Below are 17,500 nucleotides of genomic sequence, written 5' to 3'. Positions count from 1 at the left end.
GGGTTCATCCTGTCTGAAGCTGAATCTAAAAACAAGTGCAATTTTTCAAGTGAAATGGACTTGAAAACTTTTTTTAAAAAGCAAATAGTATATCTGGCTACAAGGGAAACGTATGCTTGGATCTGATGAAATGCGTAGATGCAAACTCGCACGTAAACCCACGCTTTAGACCAGTGGTCACCAGACTTGTTCCTGGAGGGCCGGTGTCCTGCAGAATTTATCTTCAACCCTAATCAAACACACCTGAACAAGCTAATCAAGGTCTTACTAGGTATACTTGAATTATCCAGGCAGGTGTGTTGAGGCAAGTTGGAGCTAAACCCTGCAGGGACACCGGCCCTCCAGGACTGAGATTGGTGACCCCTGCTTCAGACAGTCAAGACATGATGAAAGTGGTTAGGATCATTTTTGTTGAGATTGTGACATTTAAAGTAATAATGCTGCAATTAATGTTCAGTTTCTTTCAAAGACCAATGTATTTTCTTTATAATGACATCAATGTTTTTGCCTATACAGTGTTTAGCATTATTGAGTACACCCCATTTTAAAAATAAATATTTGTATTCATTTCTCAGTGAATAGACAACGTATTTTGATGCATTTAAACAAAATAAATTCATTAAACAGATATATTTATTTTAGTCAAAAAATATATTTAGAAATGGAAAGATAATATAATTCAATTCAAGCTAAATATTGCAATAATAAATTACAACCTACAAAATTTCGTTCTCTTGATTTTTCCTCTTTTTTAATTTGAATTTCATATTTTTCTATAACATATGAATTTAGGTGTACTACTTTTTGGACCGTTATTGTAAGCTATTTTGTTAGATTAGCTCCAGATTTGGCTTTATAACTGATTAATCTAATGTAAATGCTCAAATATAATATTGTATAGCTTCCTATTAAAAATATGAATTTAAAACATAGGGGTGTCCTTCTATATGTTGAGCACTAGGAATGCTCATAACGGTTAATTTTGCCAGATAATTTACACAAAAATTACTGCCCGTTAATCACATTGCAGAGTGATCTGTAAGAATTTGGAGTTTTTGGTTCACCTAATCTGTATGTTTGACACAGGGAATACATGCAAACTCCACACAGAAAGGCCTTCTGTACTTGTCAGGGTTCGAACCAAAGACCTTCTTATGTTGCGCTTTGGGTAATAATAAAAACCTTAATTGTGCATTGTCTAATTTAGTATTTGTTGCATACAGCAAGATCTCATGCTGCACAGAATTTTGTTAAATAAAATCTATGAATTTTCAGAGTATAGTAACTAAAAATTTAAAATCTGAAGAAAAATAAAACACTTATTTAAAGGTTCACGAAACCCTCGAGTTCCTTTTTGAGATTTTAACAGATTTGTGTGTGTTGAGCATCAGTTAAGACTTTGTTAAGACAAAGGTCCTTTTTGAAAATTCCAGTAAATTCGTTCTGACTATTTTCCGGAAAGAGAAGTTGTAACACTACCGGCAATTTGCCGGAATGCTGCGCTGTTGGAATGCAGAAGGAAGATTGCCGTAATAAGCGCGTGCACGTCTAGAACGTGCTGACGTTAAAAGTCTGCTTTAGCCAATCACAACAGTCAGACGCATTTACGTCCGCGCGGTTTGTGAGAATAAAAGCCTTTGAATATTTTTCCAGACACATTTAGCTGCTAGATGTTAGTCAGATCACGTTTATATGTTCTTCTTAATGCCAACTGTGTAAATAATCATCGATGAGATGCTTATGATAAGCCTTTGTTTGTTTACCTTCAAGCTTTGCGTGTGCCTGTGAAACACCCTGTGAGCGCCTGCACACGCACATATTATGAACATCTCGACATGCGAAAGTGATCCTGCGAAAGTTGTTCACAATATTGATCATCCACAGAGTTTGTAATTTAGTCAAATGTTTACAAAAACAAGCGCAGCCGTTTAAAGCTCATTTGTGGTGAATGATGTCAGAATTTACCGGTATTTTGGAATGGATGTGTGAATGCTCTTTTCCGGAAAATTTCCGTAACGTCCTCGCCTGTGTGAACAGCGCTTTTTTGAATATACCGGTAAAGTCGTCCCGGAAATTTTCCAGATATTTACCGGTATCACTGTGTGAAAGGGGCTAATGTTAGCACCTGTTGGCTTTAAATGTGGGAAAAACTGGATAATTTTGAGCTTTTGTCAGCTAATTTCAGCTTCCGAGTTTAAAATTATTTTTGGGGCGGGATCAAAATTGCCGATGTAGCGCAGAACTGCAAGTGCAAAAGATGACGCGTCGGTTTCTCATTATTCATAGTGGAGTTTTCTTATTATATGAGAAGAGCCAGGTTCTTAATTATCCATGTGCTTTCCGAAGGCAAGGCAGACCTGCCAGTACCAAGCTGTAAAACACAGACCCACAGCACACAGTATTTAGCTGTTCATGAAGGGTACTATGTGTTTGTTTCAATGATCCACGGGGTATGTTGCATGTTTTTCCCCACGATGCTGTGAGAGTCGATACAGCAAAGCTGTTTGTGTGCAGCAAGCATTTTTGTCGGGAGAGCACTACGAGAATTGGAGAATGGCAGACGTTGTCTTCTATCATGAGTTCGATCACATTTATACACATCACGGTGCTGCTGTCTTTGCCTAAATCCTCCAGATTACCAACAGGGCTAATGGTTAAAATGGACAGGGCAAGAGACTTGCTTCTATAAGTCTGTATTCAGACCTATGATTCAGACCCAGGGATTGAGGGAAAAGTCCTCATTTATAGTGTTTATATGAACACGATTATCTTTATAATGATATAAATTGTGGTTATCAATGTATGTATTGCGAATAACAAATGTAGCAGGGCATTAAATTACTGTTTATTTCTTGACATTTTAACTGTGTAAACTATAAAATCAATCGTCCCTTCACAGTTTAAGTCTCATTTAACTGACAACAGTTGTTTGCTCCCTCCTTCTCCCCTGCTGGCCACGCCCACTTCTGCCCTTTGCTTGCAGAGCTCCACGCCCATTATAATGCATCTTTTGAAAAAATTCGGAGGTAGACCTGAACCGAAAATGGGGGGTTGTCATGACCATTTAAGGTTTACAATGCAAATCAAATTAATTCTACTAGTTTGGTATACAAAAAAACTGTCTCATATAATAGATCTACTAAAAGACAGAACATATTACTTTACAAACAATGAAACATAATAAATAAAACATAAACATTTGCATAGTATTCAATAATATTAATGAATCGAATATAAAAACTGAATAAATACAGGAGCGGCAAGGTGGCAGTGGATAGCACTGGCTGGGTCAGTTGGCGTTTCTGTGTGGAGTTTGCATGTTCTCCCCGTGTTTTCGTGGGTTTCCTCCAGGTGCTGTGGTTTCCCCCATAGTCCAAAGACATGCTGGAGTTGGAATACACTTATATTAGAACTGTATGGTGTATGGGTGTTTTCCAGTACTGGGTTGCGGTTGGAAGAGCACCCGCTGCGTAAAACATATGCTGGATTGGTTGGCGATTCATTGCGCTGTGGCGACCATTTATAAATAAGGGACTAAGGTAAAGGAAAATGAATGAATTACTAAATATATAATTGCACACAAGTAAATAAACTCAACGGTGGGATAAAGAAACGTTTGGGCCTGAATCTGAAATCAGAACGTACCGGTACATAGCAAAGCAACAGCAAATAGAGTCTTTCAGTTTTATGCAACCAAGAATGAAATAAAGCCAGTTCAAGCGAGGACCAGAAATAAGATGATATAAACAAACGGAGAGGAACTAAAAGGGCAGATCACTTCTCACCTCCAGTCCTTGAGATATTTCACCTCACAAGGATATTCAAGTTGAAAGAAGCCCTAAAGTGGCTTTCTACAGTTACAGAGACTTAAAACAACTCAGTATTCAGCGGCAAACATTTCCTTGACTCGTGCAGTGTTTAAGATGCAGATGGAATAGCTTGTTGTGTGCTACAACAGGGTTGAGGCATTCTCCTTTCACTGTGTCACAAGCAATGAGCTGCACCGCTTCTCGAAACTGACAAGCATCGCTCGCTCGCGGCTGCCGAGACAAAGCTAGCATATGCTTTTACAAACTCGCCTGCCCAAATCCACACCTCATCAAAATGCAAACTTTTTCCCCCTCTCTGCACTCGCGAACGGGTGGACGGAGAAAGCGGTGGGTGGAAAGGGGGAAGGGCGTCTGCCCGCTGGTGACACCTGTGGATAGAATGTGACATGGCGCTAAATATTTCATGGCCGTGCACAGCGGCGCACGTAATTGAAAGTGAATTCCCTCAGAGCGCTCGCATTTACATGAGACCCAGTCACTACAAATTCTGTCATGTAACCTTCACGTAGTGCAGACTTCAACACTGAGCAAACAAAAAAAAAACTGTACAGGAAGATAAAGGTGAGAGTGATGCTGCATTTTTCATGAAGGTTATTGGTTTAAGAAAATTTTATTTAATAAGATCAGATGTTTTGTGCTCATTGTTGCAGATGCAGGAGGACTTCATATGGACAACCTTCTTAAAATAAATTCAGTTTCTCTAGAACAAAATTATTACACTGAAATGTCTCAATTATTTTTATTAAGGTGTCGAAAAGAAATGTTTGTATTCAAAACATACAAACAAAACAAGTGAACGTGTGGATGAAATTTGTAGTGGAGCGAGGGCCTGTGCTTTAAAAAAAAAAAATATATATATATATATATATATATATATATATATATATATATATATATATATATATATATATACACAGTTGAAGTCAGAATTATTAGTCCCCCTAGATTATTAGAATGCTTGTTAGCTTTTCCCCCAATTTCTGTTTAACGGAGAGAAGATTTTTTTCAACACATTTCTAAACATAATAATTTTAATAACTCATTTCTTACAACTGATTTATTTTGTCTTTACCATGATGACTGTAAATAATATTTTTCTACATATTTTTCAAGACACTTCTATACAGCTTAAAGTGACATTTAAAGGCTTAACTAGGTTGATTAAGTTAATTAGGCAGGTTAGGGGAATTAGGCAAGTTATTGTATAACAATGGTTTGTTCTGTAGGTTATCGGTAGGCCCACACGGAATCTGCGCGCACAGAATTCCGCAGAATTTTCGCAGATTTCAATCCCCATTATTAATTCTATTTATTTACTTGAGTAAATGTGTAAATATGAATTTATTCAGTTTTTATTCAGTAATTTATTACTTTTTATTTAATATATTAAGGTTTTAGTTATGATACTCCGCTGGATACTCCCAAAATAATTCCGCAGAAATCCACAGATTTTTAACAAAATTCTACGCAGAAATAGCAAAAAATTTCCGCAGATTCCGTCTGGCCCTGGTTATCGGGAAAAAATATAGCTTAAAGGGGCTAATAATTTTGTCCCTAAAATGGTTCATAAAAAATTCAAACATTTATCAGACATTCTGTGAAAATGTCCTTGCTCGGTTAAACATCGTTTGGAAAATATTTAAAAAATATTATATTTTTATAATTATTATATTATATATTATATAAATTAAATGAAATTAAAATAAAGCAGTAATCTTTGGTATACCTTTGCAGGAAGACTGTAAATTCATGACTCACCAGGAATGTTCTTGTCTTTATGATGATGTGCAAACAGGGGCAAGAAGTAGTGAGGTTTGATAGGTAAGCTCTCTGCCTTCATCCTCTTCATCAGCCCAATCGACAAACCTTACAATGAAAGACATCAACACGAATTGATTCATGCCATAGATTAACGCCACCTTTCCACTGCACATGACATTCGGACATGACTGTCAAAATACGCCCCTTGTGGCAGTTGCACAGAATTTTCAGTTTTGTACCGTGGGAGAGAAGCCGATTCACTCTGTGTCCGGAATAAAGGAGTGCAAAAAGAGCCTTTATTCTGCGTGCGTTCACCATAGTTGAATGAATGAATGAATGAATGAATTAATGAATGAATGAATTAATTAATGAAAGCTAGAAACTTATAGACCGCTAAAAATTGTGGAGGGAATGTGGAGACAAGACATTTTTCATTACTCATTTATGAATAAAAATGTTTTTTTAATTGAAACTTTTTTCTGATTCCAAAAAAAAAATACTATTTCTAATCTCGCGCACATGGACCTGCTTGAACAACATTGGAATACATCACAGCCGGTCACATACAGTCTGGTCGCAGGAGTTATATATAAACATTTCAACATATCCGCAGCTTAAATCAGATCTGAATTTTTGGCATACAGGGATGATCGGAATTCCACACAGCTCCTGCACTACTCTCCAGTGGAAATTAATGACTTCCAGTTTGTTGCTTGTCGTGTGCAGTGGAAAGGTGGCTTAAAAACAATACATAAAAATAAGAAAACAATCCAAAACTAATACCCAACAGTGTTACCCTCATGATTTTTGAAAGTGCAATTCCTGTTCATTATCTAAACTGAACAGAAAAAAGCAAAAGTGAATTTTATATTGCCTTTTCTAACGAATACAAATAGAACAAAATAATAATCATTTTCCTAGACTATTATCTCATTAATATGCAACTCTAATTAAACACGCCAGCTAATCAAATATTTAGCGGATGTACTCGATCTTCCAAAAAAGTGTAGTAAAGCAGGTTGGAGCTAAACTCTAACTGTACATTCACACTGGAAGCGACGAGAGCGTCAAAGTAGCTGGAAGTCATTTATTTTCAATGGGAGCTGGTGGCGTTAGGCAGCGAAAAGCTGCATGATGCGGGTGTCGAGGAGAGTTGAAATCAAGTCAGCTTTATGGTAATGAGCTATGATGCGGTTCAGCAGCAACTAATCGGAATATAGAAGTCCACGACTTGAGAGGATTCCAGAGACTACAGGCTTGTAAACTTTGGTTCCAATCACAAATGTTCCCAAGAGTTTGATTATTGCAGTCACCAAATTTCCAATTATTTACAATGTTTTCTTATGGGGACATACATTAAAAAAAGGTTACTGGCAAGTTATGGATGTGCATTAATGTTATATAGAATTTTTCTTTCTTTAAAAAAGCCGGAATCTCATACGACAATACAAAACAGTACTGATGCTTCAGAATATTTTAAACATATGGACATATATTGGATAAGTGGAGCAAAGCTACACCATACACAACTTGATCTTCCATTGTTAAGTGAATTTGATAAATGGCGTGCACTTTCAAGCAGGAATGCAACTGATTTGCTGATATGCTGCAACAGCTCCTTCAAATACGAAATAAATGTAGTGAATTTTGACAATCGCCGCAGACAGCGTTGTCACCAGGGCGGCAAAGGGAACTTAAATGCTTTCACTTCTTTATAGACTTCTTTAGTATTTGTTTTTCCTACTATGGATGTCAACGGTTACGGGTCTTCAGCTTTCTTCAAAACATGTTCTTAAGTGTTTAACAGAATAAATGTTTGTAACATTATGTTTGTTTCATTTTTGGGAAAACTATGCCTTTACCAACAGTTTTATAGCATGTAAAACAAAAAGAATGTATTAAATAAAATTATTATTGATCATTATTTAATAGTACTACTTCTATCATAATTTTTTATACCATCTAGATTTAATTTTACCTAAATTTTACCTAAAATTTGTAAGCTTTTACTCTTACATTTTAGTTTTGCAGCAAAGCATGTTGCTAAATTACGTCACAGTTTCGAGTAAATGGGGAATAAATAAGGGAATAGCTTAGATTTGTGCTTTCAGTGCTTTTTACAGTTAACAGACGATATTCGCATTGAATCAAAGTTGTCCTGAAAATGGTGAAAGACGACAAAGAAAAAAAACTGAAAGTTTGATCCACTTCATGTTGTCTAGTGTATATTGACTGGTTGTATAAACACAATTTAATTAAAAATAAACCATTATGACTGGCTAAGACTGGCAATAAAAAATTGGAAAAGTGGCTCGACCGACTTACTAAGAGCCACAGAAATAAAAAAAAAATAAAAAAATAATAAAAAAGGGAAATGATAACGAATAGTTTAAAAAAGTTTTATATATATTATTAATTTGTGATGAAAATGGGATAAACTGACTAATTATAAAGCAATGTTTTAGAATTTGAAATCGAATTGCTGTACTCACTGGTTTTCTTGCCTTCCAGGGCACACTGAAGAGTGAACTGTAGTGGTGTTGAGTGCAGACCTAAATCTTTCAAATCCTTGCAAAAACCGACTATGTCCTCCGCAGACTGCAAAACAGACACACAATTTAACATACATTAACAAACACACATGGTACATTTAACTTTTTTTTCCAACTGCTAACAAGTATTGTGCAACACTGAAGCCACGTTTTGAAAACTGTACACACAATAAGCCAAACAGAAGTCTATGAAGAGCAATATAAATCATTATCATTCTGTTCACACAAAATGCATGCAACAAGCACATTTTTTAAAAATTCAACACTTTTCAAACACTTTTGTCATTCATATTCTCAACAAGTGGCAAACAAGCATATATTTTCAGCATGCTAACAAACTCATTTCAAAACTGTTTTTTTTTCCAACTGCTTGCACACAAAATATTTTCATGTCACACGGTTTCTGAAACATCTCACTCAAAATGCAAAACTACACAGTAAATCTCCAAAACCAGAAGCTATTTCTCAGCCCTGAACTCTTTTTCAATTGCATAAAACACATTTGTCAAAACTTTACACACACGATGCTCTACCAAAAACATAAAAAAATCTAACATGAAGTGACTTTCTTTTTCCAAACACGACTAATCAAAATGCTACAATTATTCACCTGGTCACATACATTTATTGCTCAAATGTGGAAACACTCATTTCTTAACTAATCGCTAAACAATCACTGCTTTAAGGCAGTACAGGCCTATTAATAGGTCAAAGGTGACAGGACAGCGGGCTGTTCTGGTCCAAAATTAAAAGAAAAAAAAATACTTGGTCACTTTTCCACATTTTGTAGTTTTGTACTTTCATCCTTAATCAATTTTTCAAAATCCTAAGTTCCTCTAAAACAAATAATAGAGGAATTCGTCTCAGTCTGGCTCTGTATAGTGTATGATGGATGGCCAATCATATGCCTGCATGGCACTTCCCCAGGCAATTGACATGGAGAGCTTAAGATTTAGAAAAGTGTTAACATAGTATATCCAAAAGTGTTATATTATGAAGTGTTTGCCAATGCTTCATTCTGACAAGCGTTTATGGCATTTTGAATGCAGTGTAACATTTTGAAGTAGATGTGAGGCATTTTGCATTTTGTGTGTGCAGTTTTGAGAATTGAGTGTAGAGTTTTAAAAAAAGAGTGACACTGTTTTGAAAACATGTGTAAGCAGATGGAAAAACTGTAACAACAGTTTCCAAAAAAGTCATGCGTTTTGTGCTGTTTTTACTTTGAAACACATCAAATCTTACCAGAAAATGACAATCATTCCAATATGATCGCAATTTTAGCTGAAAACCCTTATCTTACGTCTCCTTATGTCACTTTCATATCAATAGTACAAAATGTATGACAGAATCAGCATCCTTTGATAACAAAGGAACTATATATTGTACAATACAATGTCTATATTTTCAAACGTACCAACATTTTGAAGTGGATTAGAATGCAGACAGGAATTTTTTTGTTCTACGATACAAAGATAGCATCTGCAACTTGTGGTTCAAGTGATTGAAAAAAAAATACCTAAAGATTGTACAATGTTTGCAATAAATTTCAGATTTTTTTGAATTCTTCTTACACATGGTTTAGCACATTTAAGGCAATGCGGTCATTGATTTTAGGTCAATGAGTTAGTAATGAAATGTATGTTTTCTGAAGGAAAACTTTTGTTAGTGGTTTGGAGAAACAAGCTTTTTTAAAGATTTATATCAGACCCTCTAGTTTTTTATGTTTTTTTTTTGTGATAAAAATGACATTTTGTGGTGGTAATTCCCAGAAATCTCCATCATTGTAAGCTGCTTGCTTTTCCATCTGTTCCATTGCTCATTTGTTAAATGATTCCCTCTTCATCTGCGTCTGCTTACTGCACAGGTTGCAAAACAAGTCCCACGCTCCCCCATTCTTCCATGTAATGTATGGATTGTGAGGGTGCATGTGAGACGTCATTTTTCAGGAGACACTTAAATAAATCACATGCGCTGCATATTCAACGTCTATAAGTCATGTAAAACAATTAATTACAAACTGAAATAAATATAATTAGATTGTATGGTTTTGAATTGGATATTTTATGAGATTATTTACATTTTGTGTAATTATTCTGTGTTTAATAAAGAATTTTGCAGGATCGCAAAAATTTGCAACTTTTTGTTAATTTTACATTGGATTCAGCAATCATATAATCGCTAAAATCTAGGGGGTCTGTTATATGAACTGTTGTGTTGCTCTGAGCTCAAATGTTTGGTCAAGTATCATGTTGGCAATTCTGAATGTGTGTGAAGTTAAAAAAACGTGGCTTCAGTATTGAACAATGCTTGGTAGAAGTTAATAATATGCATAACAGTCAATGTTTGGGTCCCTCACCTTGTCCATATTGACGCAATGGCGAAGAAAGAAGTTGCCAAAATCTGGAGTGTCACCCGTATGTGTGTCTAACATCCCGGTTAAGCTTTTCAGCACCGAAAAGGCAGTCTTTTCATGACCGTGGGTAATCAAATTCAAGCAAAGGTTGATAGCATCTGAAAAAAAGTGAAGCAAACGGATGCATCAGGATCAAAATAAAAAAAATCTATCAATCATTAATGGCTTTCCCAAAATCCCAGAACTTCATCTCACGGCATCAATGTTTTATGTATCGCATTTCTCTAATTGGTTTGAGTTCATATTTAAAACACATCGAATAGTATACTGTTATGAATACATTTGCGACCATTATGGTTAACTATGGACCACTGTGGTAAGTGGTCAGGGACAAACTGATGTCAGACCTGGCACATATCCTCTCTCATGACGCATACGTGACACAATCTCGGGCACGTGCTGCTCATGGCCAGTTCTAGCCAGACTGGAAACCAACTGCATCAGATCTCGGTCCATCAGAAAGAAATCTGCGTTCTCCACCACATCGAGAGTCTAGAGGAGATATGCAAGAGATGTATTAATAGTTATTAATAATAATAATAAGCAGAAGAAGAATATTTTGTAGCTTAGAACTTTAGTAAGCCTTGGAACACTAAATAAAAATAACAAAAAAAAATGTATTTTACGGAATCATTTAAGGTCAGTAAGCTGTTGTAGAAGCAACTGCTGCTTAATTTAGTTATGATTGCATTGAAATAAATCAAAAGTGACAGTAAGGATGTAGGTATGACGCCAACGATTTCCATTTAAATGCCTTTTTGTGTTCATCAATAAGCTACTATTTTTTTATTCATAATTACATTGAAACTTCAGCTTTGCCAAATAAGTGAATTATTTTATATAATTAATGTATATGTATTTATATATGTGTGTATATATATATATATATATATATATATATATATATATATATATATATATATATATATATATATATATGTATAACTATGTATATATATATATATATCTATATCTATCTATATATATATATATATATATATATATATATATATATATATATATATATATATATATATATATATATATATATATATATATACATATATATACATATATATATGAGCAATATCACACAAGTAGCAGTGCGATATGTGAATGGTAGTGGGTGGCACTGGTGGGAGGCGTGCATTGGCACGAGGTCGCAGGCCGAGTGCCTTAGTCTCCCCACCAGTGCCGATATACAGCCATATCGCACTGCTACAAGTGTGATACTGCGTTCATACAACAGTTTGACGGCATCATAGTGTACATAAAAACAAAATCAAACACGGAGAGTCTTAAAGAGAGTCTAAAGCCCCTTTCACACAGTGATACCGGTAAATTTCCGGAAAATTTCCAGAACGACTTTACCGGTAAATTAAAAAAACTGCTGTTCACACAGGCGAGGACGTTACGGAAATTTTCGGGATAAGAGCATTCACACATCCATTCCAAAATACCGGTAAATTCTGACATTATTCACCACAAAAGAGCTTTAAACGGCTTATCATAAGCATCTCATCGATGATTATTTACACAGTTGGCATTAAGATGAACATATAAACGTGATCTGACTAACTTCTAGCAGCTAAATGTGTCTGGAAAAATATTCAAAGGCTTTTATTCTCACAAACCGCGCGGACGTAAATGCGTCTGACTGTTGTGATTGGCTAAAGCAGACGTCTCACGTCAGCACGTTCTAGACGTGCACGCGCTTATTATGGCAATCTTCCTTCTGCACTCACACAGCGCAGCATTCCGGCAAATTGCCGGTAATGTTACAACTTCTCTTTCCGGAAAATAGCCAGAACGAATTTACCGGTATTTTCAAAAAGGACCTGTTCACACATAACCTTTGTATGTGTGAAAGGGGCTTTAGACTTTTGTATGAGGAACTTCTTCCTCGTTGGATTCAAATCATAAGCTGACAGTTAAGCAGCTGAGCATGCATCTTTTAAACTTTAGATCTGTAGTGTCTGCTTTTTGCTGGCTGTATGTGGGCGGAGTAATAAACAAAGGGTAAAGAGGCTGCACGGGTGCTGATATTACTTAATCTTAATCTACTTATCACTTATATATATAATCTAATCTTATATAATCTACTTATCATATATATATATAAGGTAATTTTATCCCAATATGTCTTTATTTATCTTGTTAAAATCCCCTTTGAAAGTAAATTATAAATATGTATAAATTAGCTCCAAACATACATTGCATAACTTTAAGAAGTAACTTAATCTAAAGCTGCAGTATGTAACTTTTTTCCAAAAAAATAGCATACTGAGCAAGTACATAAGCATTTTTAAAACTCTATCCCTTCCATACAGTGCTTCATAATATTAAACTTTTAATTAAAAATAATGAATCATTTAAGCTGCTGGGTTTGTGTTAATGTTTATAGTCATTTGTCTTTGCTCATGCAACATCAATATACTTTCAAATAACTTCGGTAGCACACCCCAGAAAGTTCTTCACAGTAACAAAGACAGCAGAAAGTGGAAGCTTTTTCATTTCTGCTTCATCTGATTTGACCAAGCAGTTCTTCTAAATGTCAATATTGTCTTTTATTCAAAAACACTTTGCATTTTGATAAGGCAAGAACAAAAGAGGCACATTACATAAACCTAAAATGATATGCATATCAATGTACAATGACATATTTTTCAAAAATTGGCCACACTTTACAGTAAGGTTTCGTTAGTTAATGTATTTACCATGAACAACTAATAACGAACAATACTGGTACAGCATTACTTAATCATAGCCCGACATTTACTAATGCATTATTCAAATCCATACTTGTTAATATCAGTTCAGTGAGTTAACATGAACTATCAATAAACAACTGTATTTCTATTAACTAGTGTTAACTAACATGAACATAAACTGTGATATTCTTGCTCATTATTTGTTCATGTTAATAAATGCATTAACTAATACAACCTTATTGTAAAGTGTTAACAAAAAATAAACAATTACCAAGTCCATTCTATTCAAAATCAACACAAACCTGTTTAATTTTGTCGATATCGCCTTTCTCAGCGTACATGTTGAGCAGAGAGAGGTATGTGTCTGGACCTGGCTCAATTCCTGCACTCTTCATGACAGACAGGATGCCTTCGGAGCTGGTTATGTCCCTGCAGAAGCACAGGTCACTCAACACGCATGTGCCAAACACACAGAAAACCTATAGTAAAACAGCACCGTCGACTCACCCTGCCCGGGCATGGCCAACCACTAACGAGTTAAACACAGCCTCTGTGATTGGCAGGTCTTTGTTCTTCATGAAGCCCAGGATTGCACTGCAAGACATCGTGATACAAGCATTGTTTTATTATTATTTATGTAACATCATAACAATACTACTGATTTGCTGAAATAGATTACTAGACTCACCTTGCGCCTTCTATATTGCCTTCCTCACAGTATGCAGCTATGAGTCTCTGATAGGTCACCTAGACAGTCACAATATATTACAAATATCAATAAATGCCATTCACTGTAAAAATGCTGGGTTTCAAATAATTCCTTTATGTTGTCCCAACACAAATTAAGTTAATCTAATGTTTCTTTTAACAAATTTAAGTGGATTGAACATAAAACAATTACGCTGTCTCAATAAAAACCTTGAGAATTGTGTTGATTTGGCTCATTTCAAATAAGTAGCTTAAAGGTGCAGTAGGTGATTGTCTTCAGAAACATTTTTTGTTGTGCTGCTTGAAAGTCTCTTCACAGTCCAATAATAATGATTAAAGTAAATGATCTAAATGTGTTTATATGTATTTTAATATTCTGGGTAAGGCATAAAACTAAAATATGTTCATCCAATTAAATATTGTCGGACCGACACCTCTCATAATTCCGATAAGCAGCTCAGACTGTCTGTCAGCAAATGCAGATTCGGACTTCTGCGCATCTGTTCACGCAGATCCGCCATTCACGCGTGCCCGTCTGCATTATCGCCACGCGGTCACGAGACATACACATACCGGGAGAAATCAAATGTTGAATTGAAACTTTTGAAAATCCTGAATCAATATTGGAGTTACTTTAGCACGCTGGAGGAAGGACGACACCATGGCTGAAGTATTACTGTTAGACAGGTGATGTTCTGTTTTAAAACTACTTTAGTCAGGCTAAGCTTATGTTTGATTGTGTTGTGTTATGAATGACTTAAATGCGTATATCTCCCGGTGAAAGATTGATGTTATTGTTTTAAGTTTTATAAGGTCCTTTTACCGCATTTATAATGTAGATTTATATTTAGTCTAACAGCAAAACATCAGTAAATAGCGCTATTCCGCCTAACCTGCTTTATTGGGCTGAAGTTGCTTTTGTATTCACATTGCTTCATTTTTGAACAATGACAGCCTTCCTATACTGTTTACCATGCTACTCTGAATATTCGCTCTAAAACAGCATGTAAGTGTGGCTTAGTAATAAATGTAATTCCTGCACGCCGACGCCGCTGGCTAATCACTAACTAACTGGCAAATGACATGAACTAGTGGGTTGTATGTCTGCTGTGACGTGGTGCGCGCGCTCGCGATTTTAGGGGGTGTGGCTTTGAATCACAGTCCCTCCACGCCGCCCAAAGATAATATGCTAAGCGGTTAGCATTTTGGCAGATCACCTACTGCACCTTTAAATATTACTTAATAGTTCATAATAGTTCAGAAGAAATCATTATTCGTCATTTTGAACAAGCAGAAGCTATAATTTTTTATAATGACATGACAATGACAGATAATACATCTATATTTCACCATTGCATCTTGTACCTGGTGAAAGTCTAAAGCCTAAATAGATTTTATGGATAAGTAATGAGTAAATATTGTGTAAAACTGTTCATTTCATGTCATTATTTTTCCAGTGATTATAATCTTAATATACCAGCAGCAGTGACAATGTATTTCCGCATTCATGAATGATTCATGAATGATGACGCGAGTCATGAATTGAATGAATCAGTTAACTGGTGTGATTTAATTATAGTAATAATAATAATAATAACAATAATAATAATAATTCCTTCGATTTATATAGCGCTTTTCTAGAAACTCAAAGCGCTTTACATTACACATTAGGGGAATCTCCTCATTCACCACCGGTGTGTAGCATCCACCTGGATGACGCGACGGCAGAAATAGTACGCCAGACCACATACCAGCTGATTGGTGGAGAGGAGACAACGTGATAAAGGGTGCTTTCACACCTACACTTTTGTTTCGGAACGTATCTCGTTTGCCCCGTTAGAGCGGTTTGTTTGGCATATGTGAACAGGGCAATCGCGCTCTGTTCCGCGCCAAAATAATCGCTCCGAGATCGCTTGAATGAGGTGGTCTTGGCTCGATTGAATCGAACCCTGGAGCGGTTCGATTGCAGTTAGAAAGCGATGCGATCCGAGCGGGGTTATATCACAGTGTTTTATGGATATGTAATAGGCATACGGCTATATGAAGAGAGTATTATGAGTATGGCGGGAAGTTTTGCGAGTCTTCGGATGCCCGCAAACGAGTGATGATCTCCCTGTAATCTCGCGTCTCCCTCCCAGTCCTCAAATAGGCATCGTCACGCACCCCTCCCCACCGCATCTCTCCTCAGACACGTCGCGCGCGCACCCTGTCAATCACCACCAAACCACCTACTCTCCTGACAGCTTAGTGGGACGCTGCAAAATAAACCCTGACACTCTGACCAATGTGAGGAGAGTTTACTCGCACGTGATTTGTTTTAGCTCTTTTGGTCCGATTAGAAACTTTGCAGTGTGAAAGCGAACCGCTCCAAGAGCAAAGAGCAACAATGTAACATTTGTAATCTCTGTTTCGGAACAACTGAATCGATTCACCGGTGTGAAAGCACCCAAAGATTATTATGATATGGGGATGGTTAGGAGGCCATGATGGACTACAGTGAGCAAATTTGGCCAGGATGCTGGGGCTTTTTCGAAGGGCATCCTGGGATTTTTTTACAACCACAGGGAGTCCGGACCTCTGTTTAACGTCTCATCTGAAAGACGGCGCTCACTGAGCAGTATAGAGTCCCCTTCACAATACCAGGATATTAGGACCCACACAAAACACTGGTTGAGCGCCCCTGCTGGCCTCACTAACATGACTTCCAGCAGCAACCTAGCTTTCCCATGTGGTCTCCCATCCAATTACTGACATTGCCCTGCTTAGCTTCAGTGGGTGTCCATGTGAGAGTTGCAAAGAGCTATTTTACAGCAACAACTGCAGGTTTTAACAACCTTTGTAAATGGGCTAAACTGGACAAGCTTAAGTTTTAGAGCCGGTTTACACCTGTATTTAGTGTCATCCATTTGTGGTTGGGTTCACACCTTAATGACAGGTTTAAACAGGGCCTCAATTAGCCTTAATTTGCACATCTAATGCAAATATTTAATAATAACCTTGTTAAATACAATAGGCATTAGAAATAATAACATTAGAAACAAGGGCTCCTAACCCTAGGGTCTAATTTTATCTTAATTCACAACAAAATATAAACTGTAATTTTAAAGTAATAAAAAACCTAACATGTCCACAAGTCCCTTATTATTTCATAATAAAGAACCTTTTTACAAACATTTATGAGTTTCTTTTTTCTGCTGAACACAAAATATTACCATTGAATTTCATAGGAGGAAAAACAAATACTATTCAAGTCAATGGTTACAGGTTTTTAGCTTTTGATTTTCACAACAATCTTTTGTGTTCAACAGAAGAAACTCAAAAGTTGGAACAAGTGAAGCATGATTAAAATAATGACAGAATTTGGGTGAACTATCCCTTTAACAAAGAGACGTGACAATGTTGATATTCAACAATGTTACAAACCACTATTTAGCTGACACAAAAAAAATGTGAAAATCTCAAAACTTTAGTTTTTTTATGTTTCATCAAAATTATTGTAGTAAATATACTATAATTGTACTAAAT

General features: G+C 36.1%; 1 protein-coding gene across 4 annotated transcripts in view; it reads right to left on the bottom strand.

The window, feature by feature from the left end:
• lrpprc (leucine-rich pentatricopeptide repeat containing) overlaps positions 1–17,500 on the bottom strand; it is a 121,465-nt gene that overhangs the window by 98,582 nt on the left and 5,383 nt on the right. For all 4 annotated transcript variants that reach the window (XR_015505166.1, XR_015505167.1, XR_015505168.1 and 1 more), the window contains 7 exon segments: positions 13,956–14,014; positions 13,775–13,861; positions 13,570–13,696; positions 10,904–11,048; positions 10,500–10,654; positions 8,084–8,189; positions 5,589–5,696 (listed from right to left, as the gene is read on the bottom strand). Coding sequence is in view for 1 of the 4 variants with exons in the window: in NM_001142592.1 (NP_001136064.1) it covers positions 5,589–5,696; positions 8,084–8,189; positions 10,500–10,654; positions 10,904–11,048; positions 13,570–13,696; positions 13,775–13,861; positions 13,956–14,014 (787 nt within the window). In the remaining 3 variants the exon portion in view is untranslated.

This window comes from Danio rerio, chromosome 13 (assembly GCF_052040795.2).
Source record: "Danio rerio strain M-AB ecotype USA chromosome 13, GRCz13ab, whole genome shotgun sequence".
NCBI classification, from domain to species: Eukaryota; Metazoa; Chordata; class Actinopteri; order Cypriniformes; family Danionidae; genus Danio; species Danio rerio.
Note: the sequence above shows the minus strand (reverse complement) of the source record. Positions and strands in the feature narration are given on the sequence as shown.